General features: G+C 41.0%; 1 protein-coding gene across 1 annotated transcript in view; it reads left to right on the top strand.

Moving 5' to 3' along the window:
* ZMYM2 (zinc finger MYM-type containing 2) overlaps positions 1 to 20,006 on the top strand; it is a 73,486-nt gene that overhangs the window by 25,017 nt on the left and 28,463 nt on the right. Inside the window, exons 5-7 of the mRNA XM_018554670.1 lie at positions 2,731 to 2,943; positions 18,342 to 18,555; positions 19,095 to 19,210. Of these exons, the coding sequence (XP_018410172.1) occupies positions 2,731 to 2,943; positions 18,342 to 18,555; positions 19,095 to 19,210 (543 nt within the window). The remainder of the gene's footprint in view (positions 1 to 2,730; positions 2,944 to 18,341; positions 18,556 to 19,094; positions 19,211 to 20,006) is intronic.

Below are 20,006 nucleotides of genomic sequence, written 5' to 3'. Positions count from 1 at the left end.
AAATAGAAACTGGTGTAAACTGAAACCCAGTAGATAATGTAAGTCAGTGGAAAGTGAGGAAGATAGGTTTCAAGCCTCTCTCATTGACATAAGTAACATAATACAGGCATTCATTGGTCTCTCACCCGTATTCTGTCCTGGGCATACACATCACTCCTCACTATCCATACCACCAGTAAGATGGTCCTTCACTACACAGAGCTTTCTAGCCAGTTTTAGACCGCCATCGTATGTGCTTTAACCAATCAGTGACCAATCTGCTTCAAATGTGCATTATCCTCTCGGCGATCAGCCACCATGAATGATGTTAACCCCTCAGTTCCCCAGGTTGTAAACCTTAACCCCTTAATGACCTGTCTGCTGTGCATGTGATATGTTTTAAGAGCATGTGCATCACCCCCTAAGTGATATTCAGTGTGTGCATTAATTCCTCCACCATTCAAAAGTGTGGCAAAGACCATATTTAATGATTTCATTTCAAATTATGTAAAGATCAGTGACCACTAGGGTTGCACAGATACGTTTCGAGTACCAGTGCAGATACTTGGCATTTTCATGAGAACTACAGGGGTTGCAGCTGAGACCTGGCTCTGGCGCTCCACCATTGTCCTGAAATCATTAGTCTGTATTGTTTTTTAGAAAAACCGTCACATGACAATAAACAAAAATGTATCAGTACTCGTACTTGTAAGTACTCGGCAAGTACCAGTACTCGCAAAACTGGTATCTGTGCAACCCCTTTATTTATAAAAACAAAATCGTACATTAAAACAGTGATGTACAAATCCCGGGAGCTCCGCGTGCTCCTTACAAATGACAACTGCCTCCTAATTTTTGAATTTTTTTCTAGTCTTCGAGCTCAAAAGTATCGGTACATGTACGAGTACTTGTACCGAGTACTGTACTTGGTATCTGTGCAACCCTAGTGACCACCATATGTAAGTCAAATATTAACTGTTCTTCCAGCTGTCATATTTTCTCTCCTGCATATCACACACCATATATTACGAGGAGTGTGTGGAAGGAGCGTTGCCTGTATAGGAGGCTAGCAACACTTGTAATGAAAAGGTGGAAGTACAGACAAATTATTAAACTACCAAAGCATTCCCCTCCAGCACTGCTCTCCTCCCTCACTGGCGCTTCCATCTTCCTCCCTGTCTTCTGGGTTTCAGGCACTTGATTGGCTGGGCCCCGATGACAAATGTCCCGCTGATGTGCATGGGAGTTACTTGTGCCAGGTCTGTGCGCTGAGCTTTGCATGCGCAGCTCAGTGTACAGAACAAAATGAGAGCCCACCAATCACACTTTTTTTGTTACATCTCCAATAAAGCAGAAGTAAAGCTTCATAAGAAGCATTACTTCTGCTTTATTGGAGATGTAATCCGTTCACTTATATAAATCTTGTCATGCTCATTGGCTTGAGACATTGGGAGTAGGTTTACTTTACTATATACCGTAGTAACTTTTCCTTTCTCTATATATAGGTGTCTGTGGTTAATTGTTTTGTCTATTAGAAAACCTCTCTTTTGGTCAAAGCAGCCTCATATAGTGCCAAGTTTTCTGCACTCACCAGTTAGCCATGCCCAAATTGATTGTTAAATCTGATTGGCAGTGAGCAAATAACTCTTCATTGTCATATTAGACGTTGTGTAAAAAGGTGTTACTTCGCCTGCTCTACATTCCCTTAGTAGTAAACCGTGTGGAGCCCTCTGCAGTCTGAATAGCATTGATCATTTAAGGCCAGCGACCAGTTGGATGGAGCCAGGCTGAAACTGATGCTACAGGCTGAAACTGATGCTACACACACGAGGCACTACTTATGACCAGAGAGCTGTTAATAGTTTGATATCTTTTTATAGAAATGCTTATTTGTTTTTGTTTACTTAAAGCGGACCTTTACAGTTAAAAATCAAATTCTACTAATGCATCTCTCTATGTGTAATGATTAATAATAACATAGACATGTCAGGTGTAAAATGCTGTGATTTTGAAATACTTACACTTGCAGAACATTCACTTCCTGTTTTGAAAGTGCAAAGTTTGCCAAAGCAATGCACACTGGGATTGTCTCGTCATCAGCAGAGCATTGCTGGGAAATCATCTGTAATCTCACGAGATCTCAGGGAAAGGCATTTTCCTCCCCTGAGATGACGTGCACAGTCACATGCCCTAGTAATCTGACCTTAGGCTCCATTCACACAGGAGTAGTTGTGCGCGTGTATTAGGCCGGCCAAATACACACGGGGCCGCTCTTAACATAAAACAAAATTGCACTTTAATGTGCATTGTTAAGACTTTTGCACACGGTACAGAACCACGCAGCTTACAAAATAGTACGAGCACGATGATATGGCGGATTCAGCTATATAATGGCCACAAACGAGCAGAATCCGTGCAGATTAAAAATAACGTTTTCGTCCCGCGAGGTCTTCCGTGTAGGAAACGCAAACACTATATCTGTCAGAAAACTGGGGCAGAAAAGAGAAATAAGGTATGCAAAGCCTGCAATTATCTAGAAGTATCTGTTTGTAGAGTGTCATTATAAAGATCTGGGTAAAGGTCCGCTTTAATGTGACAATGGACTCGTGGAAGAACACTGGGTTTTCTCAAGGGTACAGCTGGTCATGGGGGCATGATCATAATAATTATTGAGAACATATGTCCAAAACCACAATTTCCTTGAAGTCCTGAGTTTTGTGAAACTTTCTAATGTCTCCTCTTTCTTTTCAGATTCGCCATGAAGTTAGCTTTAAAAACATGACTCATAAATTGTGCAGTGATCACTGCTTCAATCGCTATAGGATGGCCAACGGTCTGATCATGAATTGTTGCGAACACTGTGGAGAATACCTACCAAGCAAAGGCGCCGGAAGCAATGTTCTCATGATAGATGGCCAGTGGAAGAGGTTCTGCAGCCCAGCCTGCCTCAGTGATTTTAAGCTGGTAAACTTTTCAAGTTGTCCCAAAATGTTCTAAATGGAAGGAAGGAAAATTCCTCAATGTCATAGTCTGCACACACATCTATGCAATTGTACCAGGCACTTGTCCTACTGAACAAGTCAAACAATGGGGGAGGGCTATTGAACTGATTTGGGGGACATTGGCATTCTCTTCAACACCTGATTAATCTTGACCTCGGACAAGTTTATCTTTCTTGGTTTTTTTCCTGCATGTCTGAGGTTGTGACTACATAACATAGAGATGAGTGCGTAGCAAGCACAAAGCGTTTGCTGTTTTCCTTTTGGCTAAGGTGTTTTTACAGTAATATCTTATGTCACTTGTCATAGTTGGACTTAGTAATGACAATTGTGTTCATAAAATCCTGCCCATTAATAATCTTAAAAAAGGTTTGTGTCAGGAAAAACATAAGATTTTAACTTTTATCGGTTAAATGTTTAAGAAACGCTACTGAGTTTTAGAAGCGATACAAAGCGGTGTGTAAAGTCCAGTAAAAATACACATCAGTTAGATGCGCAGAAGACAAGCTGGACATGCATTGATGGATCTGATGGTAAGCAAACAATTGTATCATCTGATGATCACCCTGCATGTGTCTCCACAATGTAGGGAGTCAGATGAGCTATTTCTGGGCGCACCGTGTTCTCTGTTGATTTTTGCTTTATTTAATTGCAATGCTGATGCTGGCGTCCTCGGGTAAATCTGAGAGACTTCTCTATACAGAGAAACCAGCATGATTATACTGAAAATGTACCGTACCCTTTACGGTCCATACTTAAATTCAGTGGGGATGTATTTATTAAAAAAACCCAGAGCCATTTGCCCATCGAAACTGCATGTACACTTTGTTCTGTAAGAATGGAGGCAAAAATGAATGTTAGTTTTTCTTTCCAGGTTGAATGCAATATCAATAAAATACCTTTAGTATGGTTGAGGAGCATACTACTTTTCTTGGGCTCCTCAGTGCTCCATCTAGTGGCTGTAATGCGATATTTCGCTGATTTTATTTTCGACCTGTAAAGAAAATGTGCGCATAACAGTTTTTTTGTCTCCATTTGCACATAACAGATGTACATGTAGTTTCACCAGACAGCTCTGTGAATTTTTTATAAATACACCTCGAAGTTCTCAGGAATCCAGTAACTTGATGTCGGAGCTCCCTTCCAGATTGCTCAATGACTTCTCTGTGAAAGTATTTGTGCCTTAGACTGCAATGTTATTCCCCTGTTAGTCTTCTGTTGTATTGACCCCGCAGGAAGTAAACCCAGGCATAGAGGAGTATGCTAACTTCTCATATATTAATTTTTACAGACACTGCTGGGAGAATTGCAACGCTTTGCCCTTTTTATGTTTATTTTAAGGAATATTTTGGCAGCTTTTTTTTCTTGCATATCTCTTGTAGACGAGCACATTTACTCATACTCTGTTCTGCTACTGTTTTTGTATAGCCACCTTTTAGCCATTCCAAAAAGATTTTTACATAAACATGCATGTTGGGGTAAATTGTGCCTGTTTATGGTTGGGAGTGGGGCACCAAAAGATATCCCTGGTCAGTGCCTTGATGTCTTGGGGAAACGCCTGGTAGAAATGAATAGATGTAGACATGAGTGATTGCAGGAACTGGCGTCTGCTTGTTGAGCATGGAGGGTCCAGCTGCACCCTGCACTTTTCTCTTGCCTGTTTTTTGATAATATGCAGGCGTTAAAGTACCTGATGCAATTTAATTAAATCATATGGTAATACAGTAAATATTGTTCCTATACCATAAGCACATTTTGTTTTGCAAAATAGCACTGTTTACTACTTTTTTTTTAGTTTCCTTTTGCGGCCTTGTGACTGCAAAGCCTACGGTCTTGCCGTCCTTCATATCAGGGGAGGTATACAACTTTTTAAAGCCGGCGGGTACATTCTTTAGTCGTACATAATGGGGAAGTAGGTTTCCCCCAGTGTACGCTGCATTTCATATGGCTGACGCTACATTTCAGCTGATGTCTTGACAGCGAAGCTTCTTCTGGGAGCCGCTGTCAATCAGTTGAACGAGGGGCGTGGGTCTAACCTTACCATGCAAGGTACAGGCACTCGGCACGTGGGTACTCTGTTCTGTATATAATCTGCTTCCATGCTTGGTGTGGCCAGAATGAAGAATAGAAAAGGGGGGACTGGTAGGATGGCCAGGTATTTGGGAGAATTTGAAATCTAAATGAAACAAGGGTAACATACACTTTAATCTTGTTGGTTTGGTGCCATCTGTTGATAAACGTTGTGTACACGGCACCAAGTGTTTGTGTGAGGTTAAAGCTTTGGTGAAATCAAATGCTAAAAAAACCTTTACCACCCCCTAAACCACATCCAAAATCTTGGTACTTCTCTATTGGGGGGGATATTTTTTCCTTTTACTTATAAGCATAGCTTTTTAGTGTTCTAAATTGCTATTTGATATGGTTTGCTGGAGTTAGAATAGAATGTAAATGTTTAATATATTGGAAGAGGTTCCAGAGTCATTTATTTAATAATTCTTTGTTTTTGCTTCTGCTTTAAGGCACATGTTTATATTTACTGTTTATTTAAGAAGGAACTATACCCCTGTTTTACTATTACACAATGGGTATGTAGACTGATGCCTGTTAGTATTTATTAGTAGATGTTTTAGTTGTTCTATGTAACTGTATTAGCTTTAATAATGCCTTTTATATGCACCCAGGGACCAGAAAATTGAAACTCCTTTTCAGCATTTTCTGACCACCTTTGGCTGTGTGTTTCTGAGTAGTGCTTCTACAAGGGTCCTGTGTTGTTCAACCCAGTGAACTGACTGAACAATGGACAACAATCCAAGGTTTATGGATAGCTGCTTCATTCTAAAAGTGCAACACATTTTGTTTCTTACAGAATCTGGAGCAGTTGACCGTAGTAACCAATCGGCTTCACTTTATTCAGTTAAGCTTTGAAAATGAAAGATAGAAGCTGATTGGTCGCCATGGGCAATTGCTCCAGATTCTGTCTGCTCCAGTCTTGATTAATCCCCCTTACTGTATTTCCAGTCAGACAGGCTCTGTTCTCTAGCAAATTATTTGGTTGGTTTACTATGTTAAAAGATGTACCCTGGTCAGTTGGTGTTATTCTCCATACACCAAAGAGTATGATTTTAACAATGGCCATTGTACCTCATATTTGTTAGTGTCTCATTTTTTTTATTTAGGGATTTATTTTTTTTCACCTAGGATGGTAATAAAATTTTAACTTTCACAGTACGCTCGTAAGACATATGTACAAACTTTGCTGCTATTAATAAAAAAAAAATGTCCCTTAGAACTCCAGGATTTATTTTTATTTTTTTAATTAACCCTTGCAGTGGGACTACCTCTGCACTGCAAGGGTTACCTGCTTGTTTATGTTAAACCCCCCCCCCCCCAATAGATATAATCACCCTATGCTCTGAGCCGGCTTCTTCTTAGACTGGTCCCTGGAATGTGTCTAAGGTCCCATAAATCATCAACGTGTACAGACGTGAGGACGCTGAGTAACATTCCAATGTGCTGCGGCGGAGAATACAGCCTGGAGGGAGCACTGTGACAGCTGGCCGGCACAAAGCTTTGGGTAAGTATATCTTTGTTATTTTGCAGGTGTAGGTGCAGTGCCGGTGTAGCCTTACTGCAAGGGTTAATTAGAAATTTCCTGGAATTCTGCTTTTAAGATATCCCTTTTATTTTGAAAAATAATTCAATGTTCTTATCAATGAAACATAGGGGGAGGTGAGTGTGTAAAGTACTCACTCTGTTTTCCTAATTTAGTGCCTGCTTGCCCATGGGCGAAAATCACTTTCAGGGCATACAGACAGCTTTTGCATTTTCTCTGTACTATGTTAGTCCCACACAAGTCTGCGTATAGTGTGAACTTGGTCACACTTTAGGGTATAAATATTTGTAGAACTCCAGGAAGATCACAACATTTCTGGGGTGGGTTGAGTGGATTGGGTGCTTGTAAATAACCATAAAGCATACAGATAACCATAATTCATACTATACTCATACAGAGATCTTCAGATGCTGAGTTCAGTTTCTATAAGGTTTGTCTATAAGGTATTACCTAAAAGAGCCGCAGAGGGGGAGGAAACAAATCTGAACTCTGCAGCTAAACATCTCTGAATTGAGGGTAGAAAGGTAAGACACATTTTGCCATTATCGCATACATCTTGTTAACCATCTATAAAGGGTATCTAAACCTAAAAACTAGGGATGCACCGATACCGGTTTTTCGGTATTGAGTAAGAGTACCGTTATTTATATTTCGGTACTCGCCGATACCGGTACTTCCAGTAGCATGGAGCCGGCTTCCCGGGCAATCGCGAAGCCGGGCAGCGAGTACATGGCGCCCTGCTTGATTGGCCATGAAGCCGGGTCCATGCTGTTTGGCTGGCTCGATGCTGATTGGCCGAGAAGCCGGCTTCCTGGCCAATCAGGGAGGCGGGTCATTACCTGCAGCTGACTTTGTGCTTGGCCGGGAAGCCGGCTATATGTTCCGTCACGGCACTGCCGGTCAGAGGAAATATCCCTCTGACCAGAAGTTCCAGCATCGGGGGTAAATATCAGAGCATTTTGGCAAGTACAAGTGGTATGCACCATCCCTACTAAAAACAAAAATATAATTTATTTCAGCTCACCAGTGATTAGATTTGGTGGCTGCATTACTTTACATTATTCAGGCTAAGAACATCAGCAAGTACAGAAAATACCAATTGCTCCTTCTTACCTCCTCTTAGATGAACTGGAAGCAAAAAAGAATGTTCACTTACTTTTGAAAGCAAATAATTCACCTACCCTCATGTAAAGGGAATGGAGCAGAAGACATTCTTTTAAATAGTCTGGGTGACAACCATCAATATCCATAGATACTGTGGAGTGAGCGTAGCCACCCTAGGACAGGGGAGGTGAGGTGTTCTTAGGATTACCAGGTGAAAATGAAAGCAAATGCAGCCAGCTCATACTGATAGAAGGACTGGCAGTATGTAAACTTTTTGGTTTGGGGAAGCTTTAAGTAGCCCCCAAACACTTCAATGACTTTCATACAATCTAGTTATTAGGTGTTTAGGTGCAGCTTTCCTTCACAAAACTGAAATGGCTAATGGAGAAAAATGGGTACACAAAATGAAATTGGAATGTTCATACCAAATTCTGTAAAGGTGGGAGGAAATCCCGTTTGCTGCCTATTAGCCCTTTGAACACTCCTACAAATTGCCTGTGTTCATCACATAATGTTTCCAAGCTATTTGTAAGTTTCTCATTTGTAAATTTAACCTCTTGCCGTCCGCCCGTAGTAAAAAAACGGACGGACGGCACTGCAGCATCTGCGGGTTGCCGTCTCCAGACGGCAATTTTTTTCTGCTCGCGCGCGCCCCCTAGCGGGCACGCACGGGCAGAAAAGACCCGCTAAATGCATAAAACTCTGGGCAGATTTTCTTTAACACGTAGACAAAAAAAATTGCACTTAACCCTTGCATGGGATTGCCCAAATGCAAGGGTGAACACTGTCTCGGCAGCTACTATAGATGGAAAGAAAATTTAAAATATATTAAGATGTTTTTGTATTATTTTGCTTTTATGGTGTTCAGGTGGTTATTAGTCCTCTGTAGATGTCTTCTAGTTTAGGATTTGTGTCGTGAATCTGTGACTTGCTAATAGTCCATTCCATACAAAACTGATATTTGTGGGTGAGCTCTGGTAAACTGAATTTCATTGGCTATTCATGTCGCAAGGACTTCAGTGATGACATCTCCATTTTGAAGTTTCCAAGTTCTGGCACACATTGCTTCAGAGTCTAAAGCTGGCCACTCACATGCAGGCCTATTCACAGAAGGGTGAGGAGTTAGGAGAAGGGAACAATCTAGGAGAACATAGCTGAACTGGAAAGGGAGCTGAATTGGAGACTTTTTCCAAATCAGCTATTCTGTCCTAGATTGTTCACTTCTCCTGACTTCTCCAAACTCTTCACTCTTTAGTTAAAAACACCTGTTGGTGTTTTTTCTCCTTTAGCCACAGCTAAGCAGCGTGGATGGAGGAAGCTCAGTGCCTGCTATTGTATTCTGACAACCAGCGCCTACAGTTGTCAGAATACCTAATCAGTGACTGCAGCTTATTGGCAATTGAGACGTGGCGTGGATCCTTCAACAAAAGTATTTTGTAAATTAAAGAAAAAAGTGGTGCTGGCATGGCCACACACAGCTGCAATTTTGGCCTAAATACAAACATTTGTTTGGCCAGTTTGTCTTTTAAAGGAGAACTATGAGGTGAGTGCTTTTCACTCACCTCATAGTTCTAGCCGACCTGTGACAATGAGACTGTCACAGGTCGGCTCAGTAGATCGGGAGGTGAGCGAACATATACCGGCGTTCGCTCACCTCTCGATCCTGTCACAGCTCTCTGCCGTGATAGGGGAGGGGCTGGATTCCCCCCTCCCCGCTCTGATCCTCCAGCGCTGACTGGCGGAACAGACGGGGGAGGGGGCGGGTACAGCTGGCTCTGCCTCTAGATAGGCAGAGCCAGCTGTCACTCACACAGCTGGGCGGATCTCGACATCGATGTTGGGATACGATCCGGCGGCGGCGTCTCAGTATACCGCGAGCTGTAGCTCGCGGTATACTGAGCTTAGGGTAATGGGAGGACGCTAGTTTGTGTCCTCCCGTTACCCTAAGGAGAACTATGGGGAAAAGCCCTGACCCCATAGTTCTCCTTTTAATCAAAGCGTATGTACCATGCAGTACAGAAATGCACTCTGCTCCTAATTTCCTCTTGTGAAATGGCAAAACCTCGTATGAGACCTGCCCAGTTGTCAAATGCTCATGGAGATTAGGAGAATGGTTGGGGTTTAGTTCAGGGACTACTTGTTCTGTATTGCAAGCTCAGAAGTGAGATAACACAGGAAGTGTGCGCAGGACCTCTCTGAATTTCTCGCGTAGGTATTTTTTTGCACTTAACAAACCATAATAGAGAAGCGTTCATTGTTGGCGCCTAAGTACACTTTAATCTTCCTGTGGTATTCTTCACAGCATAGACTAAATGAAAAGTCCAGTGGTAAAGACACACCCATTGCAATACAGGTTGGCACCAGCGTCTACCAGGATCAATCCATACTCAAAATATCAGTTTTACTTTGAATGGTGTTGACCTCGAGCAAGCAATTGGAGCTTTCCTTTACTGTATTGAAGTAAACCCGGTGGCTGTCATTGCTCCTGAAAATGCTAGGTTACAGACTGTAGCACTCGCCCACTATCTTTATTACATTTACTGACCTGGAATAAGTATGCAAATTAGAAAAATCACAAGCAAGTCATATGCATATTTGTTCCAGGCCGAGTAAGTGCATAAGAGTGGCTGTCAGGCAAGTAGCATGTTTAGGAGAGCTCAACAATTGCAGCTTTTCTCTTAATGATAGTTACTCTTCAGGGATAAGATTGTTGCCTTTTTAAAATGGCTATTTGCACTGAACTGACCCTAATGAGTTCAAATGGTCTTGTTTGTAATGTATAATTACAGATTATTTACTGTTGCTTCATGCAGGTGGTTGGGATGCTTGCTTGCTGCACACATTTCTGCTGTTGGCAGACAAATTCTAGAATTGTGTATTTAACTGTTAAACTTGTTTCATTAAAATATTTACTTTGCTTAAAAAGCGTTTGATGTAGTTTATTTTAGTTCACACTTCTGTATTGGTTAAAATCATGACACCTAGTGGCAGTTACATGGCATATCAAGTCATCTCGTAGGGCCTATAGTAGAGTGACAAATGAATGATCAGGAGATTTAGAACTGAGGTTAATTTTGAACTGACTAATTTAAAGTGTATTTCTACTTTTACAGACGGATTTGAGAATCCCTCCCCGCTATGTCTGTGTTCCCATTCACACAGCATAACAAAAAAATAATGTAAACAAAGTCTTACCATTCTAGTTTAATGAAAAGTGCGTCCTCCAAAAAGTACCACCTAAACCGCGAGATCTTTAGCCCTTTGTTAAAGTGTATTTCTACTTTTGCAACTAAATTGGTTTAACACCTATTTATATTTGTTTCACATTCCTAATCTAGCATAATCTAAAACAATATTTAAAACATGCTTCTGGCAGTTTAAATTGCTTTTTCTTTAAGGTTTCTTGACTTCTTTTAGGGTTAAAATGTCTACATGTTTCTCCTTTTTAATGTGAGGGGTTTGTTCATTATGATTTTGTAAAGTAATTTTGAACACTGCCTGTCCTAACAAAGGGTTAAAGGATTACAACTCTGGCTTCTGCATTGTAAGGTAATAAAGTTAATGAGAGAAACTCAATCCTCAAATTTCAGTCCTAAGTCTTCTATAAGGAAAGATCACTGAGACTGTGCTCAGAAAAAAAACTAGATTTGGCCATCTTGCTGCTGCAACAAAACATCTTAAAGGTAAGAAATATTTAAAAAAAAAAAAAAAAACTTTTTTGTTATGCTGTTTGAATGGAAACACATAACACTCCTCACTCCTATAGAGGAGATTTCTCAAATTTGACTGCAAAAGTGGAAATATGCTTTGACAGACATTGTTACATTGTTTACAACTGATAATGAGATCTGCAAGCACAGACAGAAGTATGCAATGTAAAGGGTAACCTGTAACACATTTTAAGTAGATTTTATCCTAATTTGGCTGAAAGAAGATATGCCACCAAATCACTTAGGGGGAATTTATAAAAACTGGAGCAGACAAAATTTGGAGCAGTTGCCCATGGCAACCAATCGGCTTCTCTCTTCCGTTTGCTCAGGTAAGATTTGAAGATGACAGGTTCTCTTTGAGGGGACTGAGGTAGTTGAATGTAAACGCAGCAGGCAGTGGCTGGGAGCAATAGCCAGCCTACTATTGGCTGTTTCAAATTGTAAAAGCATGCTGGCTATTGCACCCACCCACTGCCTACTGTCAATCATCAGAGGAGGGACCTAAAGGGGAAAGAGGTGGTGTTTGGGGAGCACAATGGCTGACAGCGGTCTCTCCTCCCAGCAGGTTGATCGAAGGGGTCACAGACCACAGCGTGTGGGGGGGGAGCAGGTTGATCGAAGGGGTCACAGACCACAGCGTGTGGGGGGGCGCAGAGAAGGCAGCTGACAAAAGCCCAGGCACCAGGATGCAATTTCTAGTCGCCATGGCAACCTGGCACCTGGGATTTGTTGAGCCCTCAGTCAGGTGCTTGAATGCATTTTTAAGATATATCTCCCTAGTTTAGTGTCACTTTAAGATGACAGCTGCTCTATTAAAGTAGCTGTGTCTGGCTTCTTTAGCTCTCCTCCTGCTGGCTTAAAACGGTAACTTTGAAATATTTATACTTGGCATTTCAAAATATCCAATTAAAAAGAAAAGTTAATACAGAAATGAATATAGAAAATCTATATGGAAAAACACTGTTTTCCTGTAAATACCGTGTTTCCCCGAAAGTAAGACCTACCCCGAAAATAAGACCTAGCACTATCTTCAGGGATTTCTGTAATATAAGACCTACTCCGAAAATAAGACCTAGTTCGGTGGTAGATCTCATATTACAGAAATCCCTGAAGATAGTGCTAGCCGCAGCTTCCTCCCGCAAGAACGTCCGTTCTTCGTCTGCTCTGTGTGATCAATGAGACTGTGGCGCTGTTATCGCAGAACCACCTGTCTTAGCTGTCACTAACTGCAGCTGTCGCAGAACCCTGCCCTCCCTGCGTCCTATGGTCAGGTGCGCCTTATGGAGTGCAAAATACGGTAATTGATTCAGTGAGTGGCATGGTCTCCTTTTCTTTTTTTTTCTTTTTTTTTTTTTTTATTGGTATCCCGCAGGAAGACTGGTTAGTTTGGGCTTTGGCATAAAAAAATAGATATATAGATAGATACATATATGTGTGTAATATTCATCCAATGTTAATCCATTTTGGATTTTTTTTTTCCATACACAAATACAGATTTTTTTTGTTTCTCATTCTTTATGCTGCTTGTTTCATATATAGATTTAAATTTCTTGTATAGCTTATTTTTTCAACCACTCTGAGCAGACTGATGGTTAAGAAATGTAGTTACGTTCAGTTAATGTGCAGCAATGCTTAGTGGGAATCACGCCTTATATTACAGTAATGTAATCTGTAAATATGATGACACATAAAAGCATATATTTCTGATTTTGGAGACCTTACCTTAATATAATTTGTTAAACTGATCACATTTACTTTCTACAAATTTAAGATACATTTCCTTTAACTTAGCAAACATATCTTCCTCAAGCTAACCATTACCAGTCAAAGTTATAAAACCCACTGGAATTAGGTAAGCTATGATCATTATGGGGATGGGTTGTAGAGCTGCACAGGGAATTGTACTTAAATAAGCTAGTAAAATATATAACTGATAGTTTCTAGGTGATCTTATATACAGTGAGGAAAATATGTATTTGATCCCCTGCAGGTTTTGTAAGTTTGCGCACTTACAAAGAAATGAACGGTATATAATTTTTATCAGAGGTGTATTTTAAATGATAAAGACATAATAGCAACCAAAAATCCAGAAAAAACACATGATACAAATGTTATAAATTGAGTTGCAGTTCAGTGAGTAAAATTAAGTATTTGATCCCCTACCAACCAACAATAATTCTGGCTCCTCCCACAGACTGGCTATGTGATACACAGATTAGTCCTGTCAATTTAAGAAGGTGCTCCTAACGACAACTTGTTAAGTATATAAAAGACACGTGTCCACAGAATCTCTTTCTAACCTCACCACAATGGGCAAGACCAAAGAGCTGTCAAAGGACGTTGGGGACAAGATCGTAGACCTGCACAAGGCTGGAATGGGCCACAAAACTATCACGAAGAAGCTTGGTGAGAAGGAAACAATTGTTGGAGCGATTATTTGCAAATGGAAGGAATACAAAATAACCATCAATCGCCCTCGGTCTGGAGCTCCATGCAAGATTTCGTCTCATGGGGTAAGGATGATCATGAGAAAAGTGAGGGATCAGCCCAGAACTACACGGGAGGAGCTTGTAAATGATCTCCAGGAAGTTGGGACCACAGTCGCCAAACAAACCATTGGTAACACAATACACCGCCATGGATTGAGATACTGCAGGGCCCGCAAGGTCCCCCTCCTCAAGAAGGCACATGTACAGGCCCGTCTGAAGCTTGCCAATGAACATCTAAATGATTTAGAGAAGGATTGGGAGAAAGTGCTGCGGTCAGATGAGACAAAAATTGAGCTCTTTGGCATTTACTAAACTCCATGTTTGGTGGAAGAAAATTTCTGACTATGACCCTAAGAACACCATCCCTACAGTCAAGCAATGAGGTGGAAACATTATGCTTTGGGCTGTTTCTCTGCTAAAGATACAGGCCGACTTTGCTGCATTGAGGTGCCAATGGACAGGGCCATGTATTGTAAAATCTTCCCACTGAAGATGGGTTGTGGATGGGTCTTTCAGCATGCCAATGGCCCAAAACATACCACCAAGGCAACAAAGCAGTGGCTCGAGAAGAAGCACATTAAGGTTGTGGAGTGGCCTAGCCAGTCTCCAGACCTTAATCCTATAGAAAATGTATAGAGGGAGCTGGAACTTTGAGTTGCCAAACGACAGCAAAGAAACCTTAAGGATTTAGAGAAGATCTGTAAAGAAGAGTGGACCAAAATCCCTCCTCCTAGTGTAACCAACTACAAGAAACGTCTTACCTCTGTGACTGCCAACAAGGGTTTATCCACCAAGTACTAAGTCATGTTTTGCCTGGGGATCAAATACTTATTTTACTCACTGAACTGCAACTCAATTTATAACATTTGTATCATGTGTTTTTTCTGGATTTGTGGTTGATATTCTGTCCTGCAATCTTACAAAATCTGCAGGGGATCGAATCATTATTTTCCACACTGTATGTATTATTGGTTAAATATTTGATGTGTATGTAACACCTTCCTCTCTTTTGTTCTGTTAAAAATAACATTGTACAAATGTACCATGTGTAGAGAATATAGAAATATTACATAATATATAGAAATCGTGCCTCATACTGTCTGCCTGTGCTTGTTCCTGTATCAGTTACAATGTTCTCAGCTGTCTTGGTGGACTGTAAGACGAATCCCTCAATGTTATGGTGATGAGAGGGAGGAGTTCTGTAGTACATAGATGCAGTACAGTGAGCAAGAGTTGTCGCTTTAGAACAGGAAATGTGTTACTTGCAGGAACACCAGGTGAAAATAAAGAGAGGAAAATCCTGAAAAAAGAAAACTAATGCAGCCACCACATCTAAAAAATGGTAAGCTGCAATATATTACACATTTGCTCTTGGGATTAGATGCACTTTAAAGTAGACCAGTTATAAGAGAAAATGTGGGCTGCCATTGCTGACCTCCTTCTGAAAGGATAATTGCCGTGCAGCTGCTGGTTGCAGTACTTCCCAAGTTGAATTAGATGGGTAGCAATGGTAGTATGCAGATACTGTATATTCTGGGCACCAGCCACGTTACTTGCATTTTAGAAGGATTTTAGCAGTGGAAGCCTATATATTTCTGTCCTTGAAAATGTTCTTTTGAGGGCTAGTTCACACCAGCCCTAGTGCGTCCCAGCCCGATTCAGTGCCGAAATGCACTGGATCACATCCTGGCTGACTCACTGCATTCTGGAAAAGGAGGGGGCTTAGTGGTGCATTGAAGTCTATGGCACCGCGGCCACGCCCCCCGACCGCAGCATGATCGCCCCCCACAGGAATGCGTGACGCATCAATGCCTGCATTCCAGTCCGGTGCGGTCAGAAAAAATGCTGACTGTGCCGAATCGGCCAGAACGCACTGGGGTTGGTATGAACTAGCTCTGATTCTGAACTTCAGGCAGATGAAGAAGCGTGTTAATGCAGCTCTGTATTTATTAATACATAATTAAATGTAGTTTTAAATGCAAGCAGTGAAAATACCTGAATTTGACCTGGTGTCAGCTTCTTGTAGTTCCCTGTATAGCAGAGCTCAGACTCGGAGAGGGAGAAATAGCACAAGAAGCCAATCATTTGTGCTGCAATGCCAGAAAAATGCTGATAGGAGGAAAGAGCAGAGTTACAGAGAGGTGAGCTCATCAGTCTGCTGTTTTTTCCTTTACTGTGCAGTCACGGGCTGGGGGTGGGGAGGAGACCTGTAACGGGGTTACTGACCTACAGTTTAGGGAGGGCTGTGTTGTTTTGGCAGACCTGTGTATATCTTAAGACTAGATCGACACAAATACAAAATGTGGCAGTTAAAACGCCTCCATTATATGCATTTTTTTTTCTTTGTATTTAGTGGTTTGGAGTGCAGATTTACATTTTCAGGAGCATTGTAAACCAGGCTTTAGCTTCCACATATCTTAGCAGAAGAACAATTAATTTCCAGTTTTATGCAATATCGGTGAGCACATCCACACAATGGTTCATACACATATTTCAATAAGAGGCCTCAAAGCCAAGGATAAAGGGATAGAAACTGGCTTTGAGTGTCGTGTTGCAGATGAATCCGAATTTTGACAATGATGTTAAAGTGTATGTCCACTTTTGCAGTCAAATTTCAAAAATGTAATTCTTTTTTAAAATGTTTGCGCTACTGTTCACACACCTTACCGAAAAATAATACAAAACAATTCATAACATTTTCCTTTTTTGAGTTTTACATTTAAAATGTTTTTATTTTTTAGATGTTTTATTGCAGCAGCCAATATGGCTGAATCAAGTTTTTTTGTTTTTTTCTGAGCACCTTTAAAGTGACCTGTCCTTGTAGAAATACTGGACAGGGATGTATGAATTGTGTTTGTCTCAATAACTTCATTAACCTACAATGGAGAAGCCAGGCTTTTTTAATCCTTTAACCGCTCACAGCCCCTCCTTACATTACAAAGGAGAAGAAGCAAGTAGAAATATTAACCCTTACGAAGTCACGAAACCCTAACCCAAGAAAAGGCAATTTAAACTGCAAAAATCATTTTTTTTATTTTTTTTAGCTTATGCTATGTGAACGATAACTTGTAACAAATATAAAATAGTGTTAACCTATTGGCTGTGAAAGTGAAAATACACTTTAAATTCTCAATTGAACTCTTGCTCTTTATTACTGTATTTTAATTCCAGGAAGTGCTCCAGCAAGAGCCGGGCAGTGCCCCGGCTCTCTGCCCGGCTGAGCGCCCCCACTTCATAATGCTGTTCAGAGCAGTATTCAGGACTGCTAAAGAGCTGGGCTGCTCCTTTGTGTGACAGCCGCAGTCTGATTGTGTGCTGGCAGCATAGAGTATTTAATGCTTGCTGCAGCTGTGTAAAATGAATAAAAGCGCCCCATATCTATTACTGCATTTCCAGCCTGGCTGCATTACAGTAATCAGTGCAATTGGGTTTTAGGTAAGCTGCCAAATTCTGTATTTGATTGCACATACCTTCATTGTGAACACATATGTCTAAGCAAGCCTCTTCATGTTTCATGAAAACCTATACCTATGGGAATGTGTTTTGTTTAAAATGCGCCATGTAAAACCCTTCAACCAGTCATTATTTTCTTTTTTTAGGCCTAAGTACACCCCAAACTTAGATGTATCTCAAATATTGCCCTGCCTCATAGACTTATAGAAGCTGCTTATATTGTCATTCAAATGTGCTAACCTTGGTAAGATGGACAGAAGTCAGGTGGCCCTGTGTGTAAACGTGGCCATATACTATTCAAATTTTGGATGCTTCTTGATGAACCTTCATTGGCACCCTTTCGACCAGCATCCCGAGATCAGCTGATCAAAGGAGCAGGTCAGGAAATCTTTGAATGAACAGAGCAGATGCCCAATCAGCTGCCAACTGTGTGCGGGGATTGTGGCAGCAGTCGCTGGCCGCGGCCAGAAAAACCGAACAGTTGGCGGCAATGAACACACTGGGGGATTCCTCGATCAATGCTTGCAAGCGTTGATGGAGGAATCTTTTATATTTACTTCGTTCAGCCCGCAGGTTGAACAAAGAAAATATTAGTGTATGGCCAGCTTAACTTTCACAGTAGATGATGTAATAAAGATGGTGGCGTTATCCATAGAAATGGATTTCATAGTTTCCTTTAGTTGGCTTTTAAAATGTGAGGATGTGTTTGTTTAATTCTTTGACAACTTTTTCTTCTCTTCCTCTTTCATAGAATCCGGGTTTATTTCTTAGTGGGGCTGTTTTTTAAAATCTGTAGTGAGTTGTTTCTCTTGGTGACTACCAAGGCATCTAATTGGCTGTTTTTAGGACCGCCTTCATTGTTATCATCAAAATCTATCGTATAACATCATGCTGTAGCTTTTCAGTGCCACTCCATATACTTGCATGGTTGTGCTTTACAGTCAAGTATTTTTGAATTCTTCAATAAATCCCATTGGTCTGTTTTTCTATTTAGAAACATGGAAAGCTAACCAGCTGCACAGGATGCAAAACTCAATGTAGAATCTTTGACATGACTCAGTGCATTGGAATAAATGGACATATGGAGCCATATTGTTCAACAACGTGCATGAACAATCACAAGGCAAAATTTGCAAAGCCACAGCCGCCGCCACCACCACCTCCACCTCCACCTCCAGTTCAGACTCTCCTTCCTACTCCAAGTAAGTGCATGACTCTGTCCTGGGGTATATGTATGGACACTGTATGCTTACCAGCTGTGATTTCTTGCTGTGTGTGGCTAACTGCTTAAAGAGGAACTTTACCCTGATCTTTATAATGACAACAAAAACACCTTTAAAAATGTTTACTAATGACAATTTACAAACAGACACTTTTCTGTTTCTGCTTTTTATTCTTTAAATACCTTATTTTTCTTTTCCTCCCCATTCCTCTCACAGTGGCCAATTTTACTTAGGGGAGATTAATGTATCTCCCTTTACTTTTTGAAACTTATGTGACTAGGACATGTGACCATGCACATCTTCTCCAGGGGAAACAAATGCCTTTCCCTGAGATCTCATAAGATTGCAGATGAGATTTCTCAGCAATGCACTGCTGATGTAGCCTTCCCAGGATGCAATGCTTGGGCACAATTACATAATTTATGCCCAAGTGGACCAGGAAGTAGAAAAGTAGAAAAAAAAATGAAATGCATTTGAATCTTGTTTACATGTGAAATGTTAATGGTCTATAATTTGCCTTTCAGCTGCGGGAATAATTTGTCATTTTTGTAAAAGGAACACCTTACCTCAGTATCAAGCCACAATGCCTGATGGAAAACTCTACAATTTTTGTAGCTCTGAATGTGTAGCCAAGTTCCAGGTTTGTCTTTAAATATAGTTATACATACCACCAACTCTTTTTTCATATTAAATGTTTATTAAAGATTTTCAAAATATAACAAAAAACACACATACAATACAGTAAGCATACATTAAGACAATCACATTACATACGATATCCAAGGTAAAAGGGGGGACAAGAGACGTAGGGGTACAGGGGGGAGGGGGGTTGGTCCCCTGGTCGGGGCGCAATATGCGCATTCAAGCATGTGGCAAAACAGTGCATAACAATACAGTGATGGAGCCCCTCAATGGAACTTGGCAATCATTTTACCGGAAGCATAGTGTATTAGGGTAAAATACAATCGCCAGTTTTACAGAGTTACTAATAAAAAAAATTTAATTAAATAAAATAGAATAACAGGTTTTAAAGCAGACCATATCACGCGGATAACATTGAGACATATTCGTCCTGAGTTTTAAAGTGCAGCCATCCCGCCCAAGTCGTGTAAAAAGTGCTATATGTGTCCTTACTAGAGTGATGGAGTTCTTCCATCAAACGCAGATGGTCCACCCGTGTCAACCACTCTGCCACCGTGGGTGTTTGGGTTGAGCGCCAGTGTGTGGGGATGAGAGCTTTCGCTGCATTGAGCATAAAGGGAATTACCGATCTCTTATATGAACGCATTGAAAGGGGGTTAAGATGGAAGAGGCACAGCCAGGGGTCCATGTGTGTAGATATACCGCTAATGGTGGAAATGAGACGGGTGACGTCCCCCCAGAACTGTTGTATGTGCGGGCAATCCCACCATAAGTGAGCATACGTGCCTTGAGCT

Source organism: Nanorana parkeri, unplaced genomic scaffold, assembly GCF_000935625.1.
Source record: "Nanorana parkeri isolate BGI_ZX_2015 unplaced genomic scaffold, ASM93562v1 scaffold169, whole genome shotgun sequence".
Taxonomy (NCBI): domain Eukaryota; kingdom Metazoa; phylum Chordata; class Amphibia; order Anura; family Dicroglossidae; genus Nanorana; species Nanorana parkeri.
This window is presented reverse-complemented; position numbering and strand designations above follow the sequence as displayed.